The following is a 16,346-nucleotide window of genomic DNA, read 5'->3' on the forward strand; positions in this document are numbered from 1 at the left end:
AAATAGGGTCCGAGTCAGTTGTTCAGTTCTGTTTTGGTAAAATCTTTGAGGGCCCATTTTAGTTCAGAATAAATTTGTTACTTTTTTTTTTTGGGGTAAATAAAAAACCCATATTAAAACCCACATTGTCACTAGTTGCCAAGTCCTTTCATCTCAGCAATGAAGTTGGGGAACAAATTGTTAAAACTATCAAGAATGATGAACAAAAATAAGAATTAAGTTAAAAATTTTCTGTTTGCATAAAAAAACCTAAGAACTTCAATGTTCATACCACTTGCTGCTTTCAACTACTAGTTGCATCCTGGATCAAATGGTGAATGCTCAAACAAAGTTAAGCCATGGAGGCCTTTCAAACCATACTTTTGTGATGTTCTATACTGATATGCAAAAGTATTGCTCAGAAACACAGAGAGACCTTTGTTGCCCCACACAAACAAGAAGGCCAACATCAACCTCCAGTCAGCAGGTTATCTTAAACAGTGTTACTGTCAGAGGGCTGTAATCTAGTGCTGGCCTTTGCAATAATCCCTGTAATCTTTCTGTGCAGTGTGAGGCAACTACAATGCATACAGGTAGACAGACAAACATGCAACTGTTCAACACCATCAAACATGCACTCTGACATTAACAAACTCACACGCTCACTCACAAGTTCACACAAATTTAAAAAGGAAGTTGAGATAAAGAGATAGAGAGAGAAAAAGAGAGAGAGGAAGATAGGTAGTGTAAACACAGACTGAAGGAAGACACTGATGAGAAAGGGAAACCAAACAACTCAAAAAAGCAGAAGAACAAGATGAGTGAAAAACACTCAGAAGACAGAGAGAAGAGAGAAAATGGCAACAGAGAGAAGGAGACGGGAGTGTGTGAAAGAAAAAGAATGAGGCCAGAGCATGAGTGTGTGAGAGAGAAACAAGGAGGTCGAGGCAGGAGGTGGAGAGTGAGAGGATGACAAAATATAGAGACAAAGGAGGTGGGGGAAATCTCTCAAGAAGGCAAGCAGCTTTTTGGCAGCGGGAGTTCATGAATTAGAGGGTGTAAATCAAAGGCTCAGGCACAGCGAGATAGAGCGCAAACGAAGAGAGAAATGAGAGAAGAAGAATAAAAACTGGATAGAGAAACATGACAACATGCATCAACATGTTTTGACTTTATCGCTATGTATGTTTTTACCTCTCTTACTTTGAGATGACCACTAGGTTGACGTTACACATCAATGTTAATTTAAAAAGAAGAAAGTTGAGCAGTCAAGGAGCAAAGCCAGAAATATTTAACTCTTCCAGCACATATTTAGACTCCAACTACTGCACCTATTAGTCGGCAGTGGAGGACTGTGGATGCACTGCGATGCTCCAAAGATTAAAAGAGTGTCACTGTGAAACATGAAGTTGCAAGGAAAACAACATGCATGCACAAGGATTTCACCTGGATCAATATAGAAAAGAATTCTAAGGACTGACCCGAGAGTCTTTTTTGCGACCCGCAGGAAGTCTTAGGCCCGTTATGCTGCTTCTTCCCCAATGGCGACGACAACGAGGGCGGCAGAGTGCCAGATCGGTGGGTAGGGGAAGGGGTCGGGGAGGGTTTCCGGTCCAGCAGGGAAGGCGAAGGTGTAGACGACAGCCCTCTGTCTAGTGGAGAGCGTGCCGGACTGGGCCGCCCGACCAGAGAAGATGGCGAAGCGGTGGAGCGTGGTGTGGACGCCCCGCTGGTGCCACGGCCGTTCATGAGCTTGTCGCTGGATCGTTGGGAGGCCGCGGGAGTGAGGGACTGAGGTTTGAGGGAGGAGGCGGGGGAGGAAGAGGAGGTGGTGAGGTGCACATGTGATGTAGAGTCGGCACGGCTGAGACAGGGCATCTTCTCCAGGCTTACGACTGGAAGGGATACACTGCAGAGGGGGAAGAGTGTAGTTAAAGAACTAAATGTTTTGGGAGCAGCAAAAGCAGCATTTTATTTAATTTTATGAAAAAAATGTTGTCGGGATGTAAGTAAGAAAGTCATCATATTCAATAAAGAATGATGTGCCCACCACGTCTTGTTCCGTGCCCCCTTCGGTGGATAGACAGCAAGAGGAGCCTTGCTGAAGCAGGAGTGAGGGTAATCTTTAGGGACCCTGAAGGCCCGCGTGTCCCCAGGACTGGGAGCCACCGCGGGGGCCACTGCAGGTGCTTTGGGCTTCATGGGGACCAAGGGGCTCCTGGAGGTGGCGGGGGAGCCGTGACGCTTCTCTGGAACAGGCCAAGACAGAGACAAAGTGTGTAAGGTCACATAGATGGGTGACAGCTGAAGACACAGGAGATTATATAATATATAACATTGGTATTTATTTGGTTCTACCATGCTTAAGTGCCAAGTGGCTTGTGATGTAACACAGGAGATACAAATCTGTGCCAGAACCTTTTCACAAAAAAAACAAGTATTTTTTAATTAATTAATTTAGTGTACTTTGCTCTAATTAGCAACTTTCCTGACACCATCTGAAGTGTCCTTGTGTGATTAACTCCACCAATCTGTTATTATGCGAAGTTCAAACAAGAGCCAACAATTTATTAATACATTTGACCCAGATCTGATCAGAATACACAAGTGAAAGGATGCTGAGACACAGAAATAAAATAGAGGGGAATAAATCACAAGACTGTGGGAGGGAAAAAAAGTATGAGGGGAGAGAAGCTCACACTTACGGTTTTTGCTATGCATGTCTTTGTGGGAGAGTCGGAGAGGGAATGAGAGGGTGTGGTCCAGGACTGTCTGTCTCTCTCTGATTGTCTCACATGGAAACTATACCCCAGCTACCTGAGTGAAAACAAAGGGAATTTTTTTTTTTACAAAAAAAAACAGAGAACGGAGGTGTGGAAAACTCACAATAAGTGTTTTGAATTGCGTACAATGGTTTAAAAGTATTTCAAATTATATATAATATTTAGCTCTAAAATGAGGTGTAATGTCATTATGTTCACAGTTCAAAACAATGTTATTCTAATCTACCAGCTGCTTCAGAAGGTAAATAACCTACATCTGAAAGATCTAGCTAGATTTAGCTGATAGATAACATGGTGAAAAGCAGCGGTTTTGGGATAAGACCGGCCCATGTGGTTAGCCGAATTTCCTGTCTGCCGATAAGATGCAAATCGAAAACTGCAGAAAACGTGAGTGAGATGAGGAAATACACCTAAAGACAGCAGCTCAGGTAGAATATACAGAATATAAATTTTACTCAGAAGCTTTGATAACAGTCAGCAGTTAATCGTGTCATTAATATTCACCATGGAAACATACAAATACAACTACGGTTTCAAATGTACAAACATGCACAATCATCAACATACAAAGCAAGTACGCAACTTCACTTGTGGGCATAGCCACATATGCTCACAATTACACAGATTAAAAGGTGAAGTATGCAATTCTAATCCAATACGCTTTGTCAAATTCAGCATATCTCCTCACAGCCTGTAAGCTTTCCGTGTGCGCACTGAAGAAAAAAAAAATCTGGTGTTCATACACAGCCCTGGCTCTGTAAATGGCAAACAAACAAAGTGGCTCGCACCGAGCTACACAACACTATACAGACGGCAAATCTGGCACGTGCTAATGTTCTGAAGGAGCACTGACGGGAGGGGTGTATTTGTTTGGGTATTGAGTTCAAATCAATAATCTCTCTCCAGAAACAGAGCATCCACCTTTAATAGCAAACGTACAAAACTTAATGTCCACAGGCTTTAAAATATTTGACGGAAAGTGTGACATGTACAAGCCAAGATCAAGCTTAAACAACTCCCTAATAAATCCACACAAACACATACACACACACACACACAGTGTTGCATGCCTGGGGCTCCCACAGCCTAACCACAGGCCTTCAAGTTAAAGCCGCACATAACCTGATTGTGTAAATCCCAACAGGATGGTGCCCCCACAGATCTTGTAGCAAGCACAGAAAACCAGACGTCATATCCCTGAGGTTCCCATTGGCTCGTGACCTGTGCAAATTGTACAACACAACCAGTAGCTAGCCGCTGAGCCGTCATAGGATTACCCTCACCCGTGGTGCATGGCTGACAAAGATTTTCCCAAAAAACCTGTTGTGCAACTAGCATAGCATCTGAGGGCACGTACAGGAAACGGAGCAAAGGGACCTCTCACCTTCATCCAGTGCGATGAGGGAGATAATCCAACTCTGACTAGAGTTAGATTAGAAGACTGATCCACTCTCATGTCTGTTGAGTAAATATGTATCCACTGCCAGGAGCCGGTTAACTTTACTTTGCACAAAGACTGAAAGCAGGGCAAAACAGCTAGCCTGATGATGCCTGAAATAGTCCTATAACCTCAGTAAAACCACAAGGTGTCATTTTTTTTGTTTGTTGTTGTACAGAGTAACCAAATGAGTTATAACGTGTTAATTAGTGAGCTACAGAGGTGCTGGCAGGCGGATTTTCTTACTTTCAGACAAAGCCAGGCTAGCCGTTTCCTGTCTTTGTGCGAAGCTAAGCTGGCTCGCACAGACATGAAAGCGGTGTTTATCTTCTCATATAGCCCTCTGTAAAAAAGCGAATAAGCGAATTACCCAAAATGTCAAACTATTCATTTAAAGTAGAATAATTTCTGAAAGGCTGTCACCAGTGTAAAACAAACTCTTGACCAAGTAGCATCGATGTCATGCATTACTCAGTATTCAGCATAAGGGATTCAGTGTGTGTGTGTTACAATGTTCTACAACCCAGTTAATGAGTGTAGTAGTAACAGCAGCAAGTTGGAGAAAAAAAAAAAAACACTGAGCAGACAGACTGACCGACCCTGTGTGTTTGCTCACAGTGCATGAGTGCACATGAACGTGTACTGCAGGTGACGAGGGAGAGTGTGTGTACAAAGTGTGTATTGAAGAGATTAGCCACTGCATATGATATGATACCACTTATATACTACCATGTGTTTTTGTCCAAGGTATAGTCTATACTGTAAGAAGTTTGCCTGCATATTAAGAGTCATACGCCTCTACATGCAGTGTGTATACATGAGTGTACTTTGCAAATTAGTATATGTGAGAATGTGCGTGCGTGCGTGCGCGTGTGTGTGTGTGTGTGTGTGTGTGTGCGCACGTGCGTGCATGTGACAGGTGTGTAAATAGGCCAGTGGAAGCAGAAGGCCGGGGAGGCAGCTGTATTCAGAGTAGCAGGATCAAAGTCCAGAGCCACATTTGCAGGTATGCAGCTACAACATTAATAATTTCACACATTAAATCACACATTCTTTTTCATTTTTACACACCATTTTAGTCAACTCAACTGTACAGATCAATGAAGCTGTACTATAGTTATGGACTTTTTTTCTTTTTCTTCTTTTTTCCACATTTTCTTATTTTTCCAGGCAGGAATAACAAACATTGAATCTTAAGAAATATGAGATGTGCCCTTTGGCCAAGCCAAATAAACCCTTTACTTTGGGTACGTTGGGGGTCCAACTCAACCAGCTATTCAAGCTTTGTTGCATGCTTTTCTCAGGATTCCTGTTCATTTTTCTATTTAATGAATTCTCTATATAGTTTTTAAATGCTGTATGAAGCAAAAAATTAAGAATTTGAATAAAAAAGTAATTCTGCAAAATGACAGAACAAAAGTGAAGGTACTGTTTGGCTAACTAGATTTATAACTGTAAAATTAAAACAACATAATTATGGGCAGCTTAAATTGTGGGCCGACCAAAATTATAAAACCCTTTACAGCTAATGTATCTACAGTAAGACAAAATGAACTTATTTGTAACATAGCTCTTCCTGGGAGTAAGGAGCCAGTAGGGAGCTAACTGCCCTGATTTACAATACATGGATGTCTGCCCAGGCAAGGTCACTAAGCCACTCGACCACAAGGGCACCCTCACTACTAGGTTCTCCTGCCTGCCTGTTGTTATGGCAATGCTGAGAGCCCAGCTGGTTGCCGATTGGCTGCTGACTCATCCTGTGGGTGGAGCCACTGCATGATGAAGAAGCAGAGGCTGTCAGAGCTCAGCTGGGTTTGTTTACATTGAACGAGGAGCAGCGGAGAGAGTCAGAGAGAAATTAAGAAAAGCATCTATGAAGATTCAAAATCATTCAGGTTATCTAGAAATACTGAGTCAAGGGCAATGAAGCTTATATTGGAACCAGTATACTGAAAGCATTGGGATTCTGGTAGTACACATACTACTGGAAATCTATATTAAAAAAATAAATGTCTATGTCTTTCATAAATGTAAGTGAACAATAACACAATCCCCACATAAAAAACAAAGCAACATTTACATTAGCTACACTTTTATACTGTTAAATATGAGATAACCAAATATTAGCTGGCTAACCAAACAAATAATCAGACAGTAAGCATAGAGAGATGCCATGAAAAAAAGATCACTATGAAGGGAAGTCATGGTTAAAAAGGTGCTAACCACTGCTCTCTTGCAAAGATCTAGTCTAGAAAAGAAATTGATAAATGATCAATTATCTTAGAAGATGACTTCTGAGCAATGTCTCTCCTTTTGGTTCTCAGATGGGGTAAAAACTATTTTGATGCCATGCACTTTGCATTTTTTTAAACACCATAAAAATGTAATTGCAAAGAAACTACCTTGATGTAGCAGCTGGCATTTTAATTGGCCCAGGCTAATGGTTCACACAGCCAAGTCGCAATAACACAAAAGGAGAATGAGCAACAAGACCAGTAAACTAAACTAATCAGAACTTCTGTGGTTAAGGGCAAAACTTTCCAACAACAGACAAACATCATGTGATGTGTGATACTACACCACAGGCCCGGCACACATTGTTACACAACAATAAACTCAATATAGGGAAGCACCGCGAAGCATGAAGAATGAAACCGAAAGGAAACAGAGGATTTTTTTTTTTTGTTGACCTGCCTCAGAGATTAATTAATCCACCACTACTGCAGAGTAAAGTTGGAAGGCAAGTAGAGAGAGAGACAGACACCACCAACCCTTTCACTGTGCACTCGACTTACTCACACATAGCGGGCCACCAGCAGTGGAGACAGACTGAAAGAATGGAGAAGAAATTGTAGTAGATGAGAGAATCGGGAAGGAATACACACTGACATATCTGAACAGCATGGTGCGTTGATTTGTCCAAACACACAGCATCAAAAGCATGACTTACACACACGCACACAATTATCAGTTGTGACCCTTAAAATTCATAATTTGTCATGGTGTTCAGGGCCCAAAATCTACCAACATATGAAATGCTCTTTGGAATAAACTCATACTAATTATACTAGCCCTTAGAAAACACTTAAATATGAATAAAGTTTCAATAATGTTTCCACATTGCTTCAAAGAGTGGTGAAATCATATATCTTCATTGAGAAAATGTCTGCACATTTTCTCTTTACAAGCTCATGGGAGTGATCATGGCACAAACACAGCCAGTGTGAGGGATTCATTTGATATCCCACTGTGGCCACTTATGCTAAGAATATACATGCTTGCTTTACTCTAAGGAGATTTAAATAAACAAATCCACTAAATGGAACAAGTCTCTGACGTATAAAACACAGTTTATCCTAACCTTTTTGAACAGAAGACGTGGCATATATTAACACCCATATAGCACAGGTCCAAGCTTAAGTTGTCACCACTCTCTTCGTCATACACAGCAAAGCTTGAACAGTAAAAGGGGTGTGTATAACTCCGAGCCACTGACCACTGAAGCAGCCAACCCCCTCCTCCTCTGTGTGAGTGTGTGTGCATGCATATTTGTATATGTAAGGCCTCAGTGCTGATTCAACACAGCAGATCCCATGATGGATACACAAGGCCAATGCTTTGCAATGAATACAAATGCAGGGTCACAACATTTAAAGTAGAATCCCCAGCAGGGAACAATGGCACTATACTTGTGAGGATGTTACAGTAACATGAGGAATGAGCAACAATGGGAGGAAATGCATAAAACATAAGAAAATCTTGACAGGGTCAGTTCCTAGAGGCCACTCTAGGATCCACTCAGCAGCAGGTCAGAAGGAGCATTTTTCATGTCATGACACAGAGCATTTGTGTGTATAGGTCACCGTACTATAGTTAAAATAATAAGAACTATAAAAGTATATGATGAAACAAGATGAAAATGATTCAAACATACGACTTGCAACTTGGCGTGCTGGTTCACTACAAAGCCTGCTTGTTATCATATTGTGGCCTGCGGATAGCTTTGTTTTATGGGGAGCTCTCAGGAGATTCCCACTCCTGACTGTGTGTGTGTATGTGTGTGTGTGAGTATGTTTTAGACCTGTTGTTACCGACTCTGTGTGCGTGTCAGCAAGCAGAAACGCTGCCAAAAAAAAGGGGGAGGGGGGGGGACAAAACAACAGCGCCTGCCAGGAGTCTATAAGTGAGTGAGTGAGTGTCTGTGTGTGTGTGTGTGTGTGTCTCTCACAATACCACTGACCTCTTTCTGCTGAGAAACAGAAAGTGAGAATGTTTGTGCATGAAACTCCACTGGGCTCTCTCCACTCAGTGAGAAGTGTGTGTCTTCATTAAGCGTGACCATGCCCCCCCCCCCTCTCCATCCCCCCCTCTCTTAGGCTCAAAACAGACAGCTCAGGGTGGTGCACGTGCTGCCAACAGAAGGAAGCAGCAGCCCGATGCGAGCGCGCTCAGTGGAGCCACAATCAAAAACAAACAAGAGCTAGACGGACAGTGTGGAGGGCCAATGAGAGCTGGGCTCAACAGTGTTACCACTTTAACAACTACACACTCTTAAAATGTGAATGCATAAAGCCTCCTATCTACACATTATCCTTTTTTTTTTTTAAATCCATCCTTTCTAATTTAAATATACATTTTAATACTTTATTTGTTTAATGTACAAAAACGGATAGTGGCAGAGCAACATCTCAACTAGATCTATCAACTAGGTTTTTTTTTGCTGAAAATTACAGTCTCCATAGCAACAAATATTGCATTTCATTAAATTATAGTACGCCTACAGGTGTATAAAGCACATGCAGCTGAACAATGTGTGTGTGTATCATATGTACTGGGCCCAAAAAGCATTGTTTTCTACAATTAAAAGGTTTCAAATTAATTTTCCAACCCTGTTTGAAAAGAAAATCTGTAGCATTAAATCAGGAAAGTAGAGAATATCAAAAGCATAATCCTAAGAGCAGAAATAGTTATTCTCATAATTGGCTGTGTCCATTTACTTATTTCTTGGATAAAAAAAGCTTGTCCACTATGCTACATCTGGTCCATTATTCTTTAAATGATTTAGTGTTTTCCAGTTATTATCAGCCTGCTGAGTATTAGAAGGTATAACCAAGTGGTGTTTATTAGTGTGGAAGATATATTGTAGGTAGATTATATTTCAAAGGGGCGCCCAGATAGCTCAGTTGGCAGAGCGGGCGCCCATATTTAGAAGTTAACCCCTCGACACAGCGGGCCCGGGTTCGACTCCGACCTTTCCCCCCTCTCTCTCTCTCCCCTTTCACGTCTTCAGCTGCCCTGTCAAATAAAGGCCTAAAATGTCCAAAAATTAATTGTGTGTGTGTGTGTGTGTACACACCTTGGTAAAGTGTATGATTACGCCCTGAGGTTTATATGTGTGACAATGTTTATATGTGTGCGTGTCTTACCATAGTGTGTGAGGATGCCATGAGGAGTGACCACCTGATTGCAGACATGGCAGACAGCAAGACAAAAATCCTCCAGTGCTGGAAACTGGCTGCAGACAAGCATCTCTGAGAATGATATGAATGGCATAGACCACATTGTAGAAAAAAAAGAACAATCAGAATTAAAGGAATACAGTATGTTTTTGCAAAACTCAATTTAGCTGTAAAAACACCAATTGGCTAATTTGTTCAGGTGCTCAATGCTACAACTTTATCACACTGTTCAGTATCAGTTGTATCAAAAGTAACTCTCAGTGCAAAGATATCAAACTTGCAAGGATACAAAACAGAAAAGGTAATAAAATCCTCACAACTGAGAACTGTGTAGAACAAAAGAGTGGAAAAAAAAAGAACACAAATAAAATATATAGAGTACTTTAATTACACTAAAAGCTTCTAAAACTCCCCCAATAAAGCTGCCAGAAATTGAAGCTCATAATGCTTAACATTATTATTGAGCGTTGGAGCTGCTTTTCAGATAATGAGAGTCACAATTATCAGTAACATGGTGCATCATAACCAACTGTTCTCCACAGAAACCCGGATGATAATGTGTGTTCTAATCACTAAACAGACGGGCATAAAGAGACGGACAGAAAGGACAGTCAATCCTTTCCAACACACTAGCATGCTGCGTTCTAGCTAGCATACAGCAACATTGTGCCAGGAGTTAAAAGAGATGCCCCACCCACCAAACTAAACTGAAGATTGACAGAAATATGTCCAATGGAAAATAACCACTATCTCTTTGGCTAAGCTTGCTGTACCCAAACAAGCTCTGCTGACAGAATTCACAACACTTATTAGCATGGGGCTTAAGCCAGATTTACTGAGGGGAGGTGGGGTGTGTTTAGATGTGTGCGTTTGTGAAAGCTTGCATGGGAAAAATTGGAGAATGTGTGGGTGTATGGTTGCATGGCGAGTTTTGTGAAGTCATGCTTCAGGCCCATCAGAGTGTGTGTTACTCAAGGTCAAAGGCATATCATACAAATATGTAGACAACAGGAGCTTGTGTGTGTTTACATACTGCCAAAGGTCAGAGTGTTCAAGGACACACACACACACACACACACACACACACAAACACAAACACACACACACACACACACACACACACACACACACACACACACACACACACACACACACACACACACACACACACACACACACACAAACACACACACACACACACACACACACACACACACACACACACACACACACAGGTTGTCATGATCACTTGTAGGAATATTTCATAACTTTGGAGTAATGTTAATACTAATTAAAGATTACAGTTAAATGAATACAGAAGGGTAATGAGAATGAATTGAATGAAGAGCAAGATAGTAATACCAAAGCGCTAACTGATATAAGCTGCTGAGGTAGAGGCTTTCACATCAGGCCCACCGTTAGATGACAAGCAGCTGCATTGAAGCAGTTAGCGGTAAGATGCTTTGCACAAGTTCACCTTGTCAATACAAAAGGAGAGATTATTTCTCACTAATTTTCCATGCCCATAATTTCTAACCATGCTGCTGGATTTAAGCCACAATTCAAACTCTTTGCTTCCTGTTGTTTGCCGACCAGAAACTGCTTTCCCTCACAAGCAAATAGACTGCAGTGTTTGTTTTTGACTTGACTGAAACGGGCCTGATCTGGGCTTCAATACAAACACAAATGGAAAGGTGTGGCTGAATGTGAAAAACTACTTTTTAATATTGTCATTATAGTCAACAGGTTGTTAAGTGTTAATAACGTTGTAATGTGAGCAGTTGAACAGAGCCTGGAAAACACTGCTGCAGCTTAGTGCAACCTGCCAAGTGGTTTCTGCTCAAAAAGGTTGCTCAGCATCCCCACAGTTTGTGTTTTTCCTGTGATCGTTTTCTGTGTAATAAACTACACAGAAAGCCCAGCCAAAATAAAATATGCAAAAGGACTTTAGTGGGAGTACTGCAAAAAAAGCAAGAATGCAATTTCCTCTGCATCTGCCAAGTTGAATGCAAACTAAGTGGGTAGCCCATTTCTGCAGCCTGAATTGTGCGTGTTTCTTAAGCCAACTGCCACACGCTGCCAAATGACTGACAGGCCTTAAAATGAACTACAAAAACAATCAGTCACTGGTGAATAAACATGTTTGGAGCTACTAAAACAATCAATCGTTGGACACGGATTACATTTAGAGTAATAAATCAACTTCCCATTGATTAACTGTGGTTTGGAAATCAACTTCAAAAGAACTTACAGGTAACCAAAAATGGTTTAAAAGCTCTGAGTAGGGCGCCTGGGTAGCTCATCCGGTAGAGCGCGCGCCCATATACAGAGGCTCAGTCCTCGACGCAGCGGCCGCAAGTTTGGTTCCGACCTGCGGCTCTTTACAGCATGTCATCCCCCCCCCCCCCCTCTCTCTCCCCTCTTTCATGTCTAAGCAGTCCTGTCACAAATAAAGGCCTAAAATGCCAAAGAAAATTCTTTAAAAAATAAAAATAAAAAAATGCTCTGAGTATCAACATGGAGAGAAAAAGAGAACATCAAATTACTCAGCCCTGCTCTAGAAAACCGAGGTCTCGCTGACTAACACCCACAGTAAGTAATAATGCAACTGTAGCAAAGAAACAGCAACATGTTTCACTGAGTAGATGACCTATAATCAACCAACATAGGGGAAACCTTGGGCATAGGAACTGTTCCAGAGGAGAGTACAGACAGCAACAGCTTTGCTTCAGAGTAGTTTTTTGAACAGGCACACCAGATAATTATTGGTACTGCGCCAAAATGTCTAATAGGGTAAACTTACCAGTTTACCAACAGGTGGCTGGCAGTTAATGTTGCAGACCCCAGGCTACAAACTCGACTTTTCTCTGCATTTTCACAAAACTCTCCAAGATCTAAATCTGAGTTAATCTTACAGAGTTCAAGATGTTTTTCGGATCTTGTATGAAGACAATCCCAAGTCATTTGGTTGTTGTAAGCAAACCTGTTAGCAATAGTAATAAAGCAGTAAAGACAGCATGTCACAAGGAGAAACTGAACAAATGTGCTGAGTTATGATCAAGAAATCTAGACTGGGTAAACACAGCCCGATCTGCCGGCGATTTGATTTCCCCCTGCAGCTCAGGCTGGAAACCTGTACGTTTATCTATCCTGCTTCCGTTACAAATCTGCGGGAACCAATCACAAACTGGCTTATCCACCTGGCGCGCTATTGGTGGGTTTAACACGATGACGATAGAGAAGCGACCAAGCAGCTTTTTGTTTACATTCAACATGGCGGCCACCGAAGCGCAGCAACCCGTTGATGCCGCCCGCTTTCGAGCTACGTCACCCGGATCGTTGGTCTGATTGGTTGAAGGACTATCCAATTGCGTACAGAGTCATTTGAACTATGCCCGTTGATCACGCCTCTTGTGAAGTGGAAAATACAGAGCAGACTCCCCAGACTAATGTTCAATCTGAAAAGATTGAGCTTGTTCTGATGATAACCAGACTACAATAAATCATAATTTCAAAAAAAAGTTTAAAGTTACTTCTCCCAACTTATTACTGTCTAAGGCGTCAAACATCTGTTTCATCAGGTATAAAAGCCAGGCTGAAAATGAACTCCTGTCAGGGAAACTACTACATGAAGCCATTTATGGATTACAAACGGTATGAATGGTTTCACTGATATATCACAACATGTGAAACTAGAGTTACAATCTAACATCTAGACTGAATACATTGACACCAAGGACAAGCTCATTCCACTCCAATATTTTATCAGAAGGCTTTGATTCATTTGCTTCTTTTTTTGTCAAACATTCCCTCTACTTCAGACTATGCTTCAATTCTGACAATATATTAAAGGCTTTTACAATTATTTTCATTATGAATTGAACTGCAGGTTATTTTCTCTATTAATCGATTAATTGTTTGGTCTACAAAATGTCAACGATTTATTTTTTACAGTCACAATTTCCTAAAGCCTAAGGTGGCATTAGTCATATTCAGTTCATTATCACATAAGATGAAGAAAAATAAAGCAAAATTCTCAAAATGGTTGCCGATTAATTTTTTGACTAATCTTTTCAGCTCTTAAAGTTTTTGATGTAGACTTTACACCGTTTTGCTTCCATGCAGCTTTCACTCTGTCAATCTTTCATATGGTGTCATGGATCTTGAAATCGCCTTGCTTTATAGCATTTGCAAAAAGTACAAGAAATGTATGCATCATTTTATTTCACTGCATTCAAGCGTTGACAGGGCAATATGACTAATTTCAGCATGAATCATTTAAATGCAGACAATAGAACCACATTTACTAAATGACTAATTTTGAATTTAAAACCCTCTGCTAAAAGGTTTCAAAAACCGGAGGAAACAGCTTATGTATTGCAAAAAGTATTGTGCCATAGCTTGCACAATTTGCATAAAATGCTGTATGCTTTTTCTAAAAATTTGTAACACTAATAACTGTACATTTACAAAATCACGCCGCCAGTTTTTTATTCTATATGTACTCCTGACAATAGAATAATACAATATAAACCTCATGCAACAAAATAAAAATACTGTGAAACCACCAGAATCTTAAAAAATACAGGGTTACAAATGTTTGGTCATACCGCCCAGCACTAATATTGAATACACTCGAAGAAGGCTATAATAAATGATCACCTAAAGCATCGCTATAAATGACATGATGTTCCTGAAAATTGCCCTCCCTACTAAAGAGTGTGGTAAACATACAAAGAGAGGCATTACAGCACTGCCTATTTCTAGTGAGACGATGACAGTGGCTGTCCATCCAGCCCGACAAAGTTGCTGTTGGTTGTCATCATCTCCACTGTGTATGTGTGTGAGTGAGAAAGAGACATAGATACCAATCACGTCCTGCACCACACACACCAATTACTGCCAACCAGAGCTCACCATCTACAAATATGTGTGTGTGCACTGAAGTGTCAAGTGAGTAAACATGTAGCCTAATATATAAATCAACAATGAATTACACTACTCTCTGCTAGATACAAATTTACAAACTGTGTGTTTGTGAGGCTTAAGGGTGTCTGTGTGCATATCACTCTCAGCGGGCCTTAGTGTCTTGTTGCCAACTGATCAGCAATTCAGAAAAAAAACCCTGCTCCAGTTTGGCTCTGAGAAAGGAAGATGAGGCATGTGAGTGAGCGTGTGTGTGTGTGTGTGTGTGTGTGTGTGTGTGTGTGGAGGGGACGAGGGGGGTCGGTATTTGACCAGGGAGAGTGAGAAGAGTTTTCCCAGCTCTGTGTGTCACTGTGTTTGTACGAGGGCTGCAACACGTTCAAACTTTCAGCGATGACTCAAGTGTGTCAGTGTGCAGCGCATGGTCCTGTGGGTAATTATATGTTGTGAGGTGTGGAGGAACTCTTCTGGCTCTGTCCCTGGGGTGTTGGGTGTGTCGAGGTACCTACTCACTGCTTAGGGGCACCCCACAACCCCCTCAAAATACATAGGATTTATATAACTATATTCTTGCACAAAAGCAACACAGCTAAGACAATACATATAAGACAGACTTTAAGCCATACACAAGCTTCACACATTAAGGACACGTCTTACCAGTATAACACACACTATAGACCATACATATAAATATACCAAAAACACACAACAGTACAAGCACTTCTAGTTGACTGCTGCTGATACTGTACAGTATTTCTATCAAACAGGCTGACAGAGACTACAGGTAATACTGAAAACACATCTGAACCCCTGCGCTCCAGCTATATTCATTTATCTCCAACAGCTTTGCTTAAGTTTAATACATATGACATTTAACACCGTCACCTGGCCTGATGTTGAAAGACCCAAAACATCCAGTGACCTCAGGTTACATCAATAATGCTGTGTCACAAGTATCACAACATAACAGCTACTGGTTCATATTTGATACTAGGGCTGGGCGATATGGAGAAAATCAAATATCACGATATTTTTGACCAAATACCGGGATATTGATACCGCAACGCTATTGTAGTGTTGACTATTGGTGCTTTCACAAAATATTTACACAATGAGATTTTTGATAAATAATCATCAGTAATGTGGATATAATGACTAAGTGGCTAAAGGCAAATAATAAAACAGTTACAACAGTCTGGTAAGTTCAGAAAATGACATCACTTTACTGTAATGCAGGCTTTAAAACCAGGAAAAGACAACACTTATGCCATATTACGATATCCAAAATCTAAGAACATATCTAGTCTCATATCACGATATAATATCGATATATTGCCCAGCTCTATTTGATACTGTTAACAATTAATCATATTTTATGTTGTATCTTTCAGCTAGAGCTGAAACAATTAGGCAATTAATTGTCAGTTAATCAATAAAATTAATTGATAATCAATTAATCATTTTTCAAGCAAAAAATGCAAAATATTCTCCAGTTCCAGCTTCTCTGATGTTTTTTTTTTTGTTATGTATGAAAATAAACTGAATATATTTTGCTTTTGAACAGCTGTTTAGCTGTACAAGCAATCTGAAAGAGCTCTGGGAAATTACTTTGGGCATTTCCCCCAATTTTCTGACATTTCATGGGCAAAAGATTCATCGATTAATGGAGAAAACAATCAATAGTTACAGGATACTTACTGTAATACAGCTTTGTAATACAGACACCATTTTTCTATACTAAAGTATGCATTTAAAAAAAAG

At 40.7% G+C, this 16,346-nt stretch overlaps 1 protein-coding gene across 7 annotated transcripts in view; it reads right to left on the reverse strand.

Annotated features, from left to right (window-relative positions):
- atxn7l1 (ataxin 7-like 1) overlaps window positions 1-16,346 on the reverse strand; it is a 32,364-nt gene that overhangs the window by 15,219 nt on the left and 799 nt on the right. For 3 of the 7 annotated variants that reach the window (XM_039792003.1, XM_039792005.1, XM_039792006.1), the window contains exons 3-5: window positions 9,627-9,731; window positions 2,030-2,228; window positions 1,461-1,888 (exon numbers count right to left, since the gene is read on the reverse strand). In XM_039792003.1, coding sequence (XP_039647937.1) covers window positions 1,461-1,888; window positions 2,030-2,228; window positions 9,627-9,731 — 732 coding nt within the window. Of the gene's footprint in view, window positions 1-1,460; window positions 1,889-2,029; window positions 2,229-2,684; window positions 2,797-9,626; window positions 9,737-16,346 lie in introns of those variants that run through there. The other 4 variants (XM_039792008.1, XM_039792009.1, XM_039792007.1 and 1 more) reach the window with 3 other exon arrangements.

The sequence above is a fragment of the Perca fluviatilis genome, chromosome 23 (assembly GCF_010015445.1).
Source record: "Perca fluviatilis chromosome 23, GENO_Pfluv_1.0, whole genome shotgun sequence".
Taxonomy (NCBI): Eukaryota; Metazoa; Chordata; class Actinopteri; order Perciformes; family Percidae; genus Perca; species Perca fluviatilis.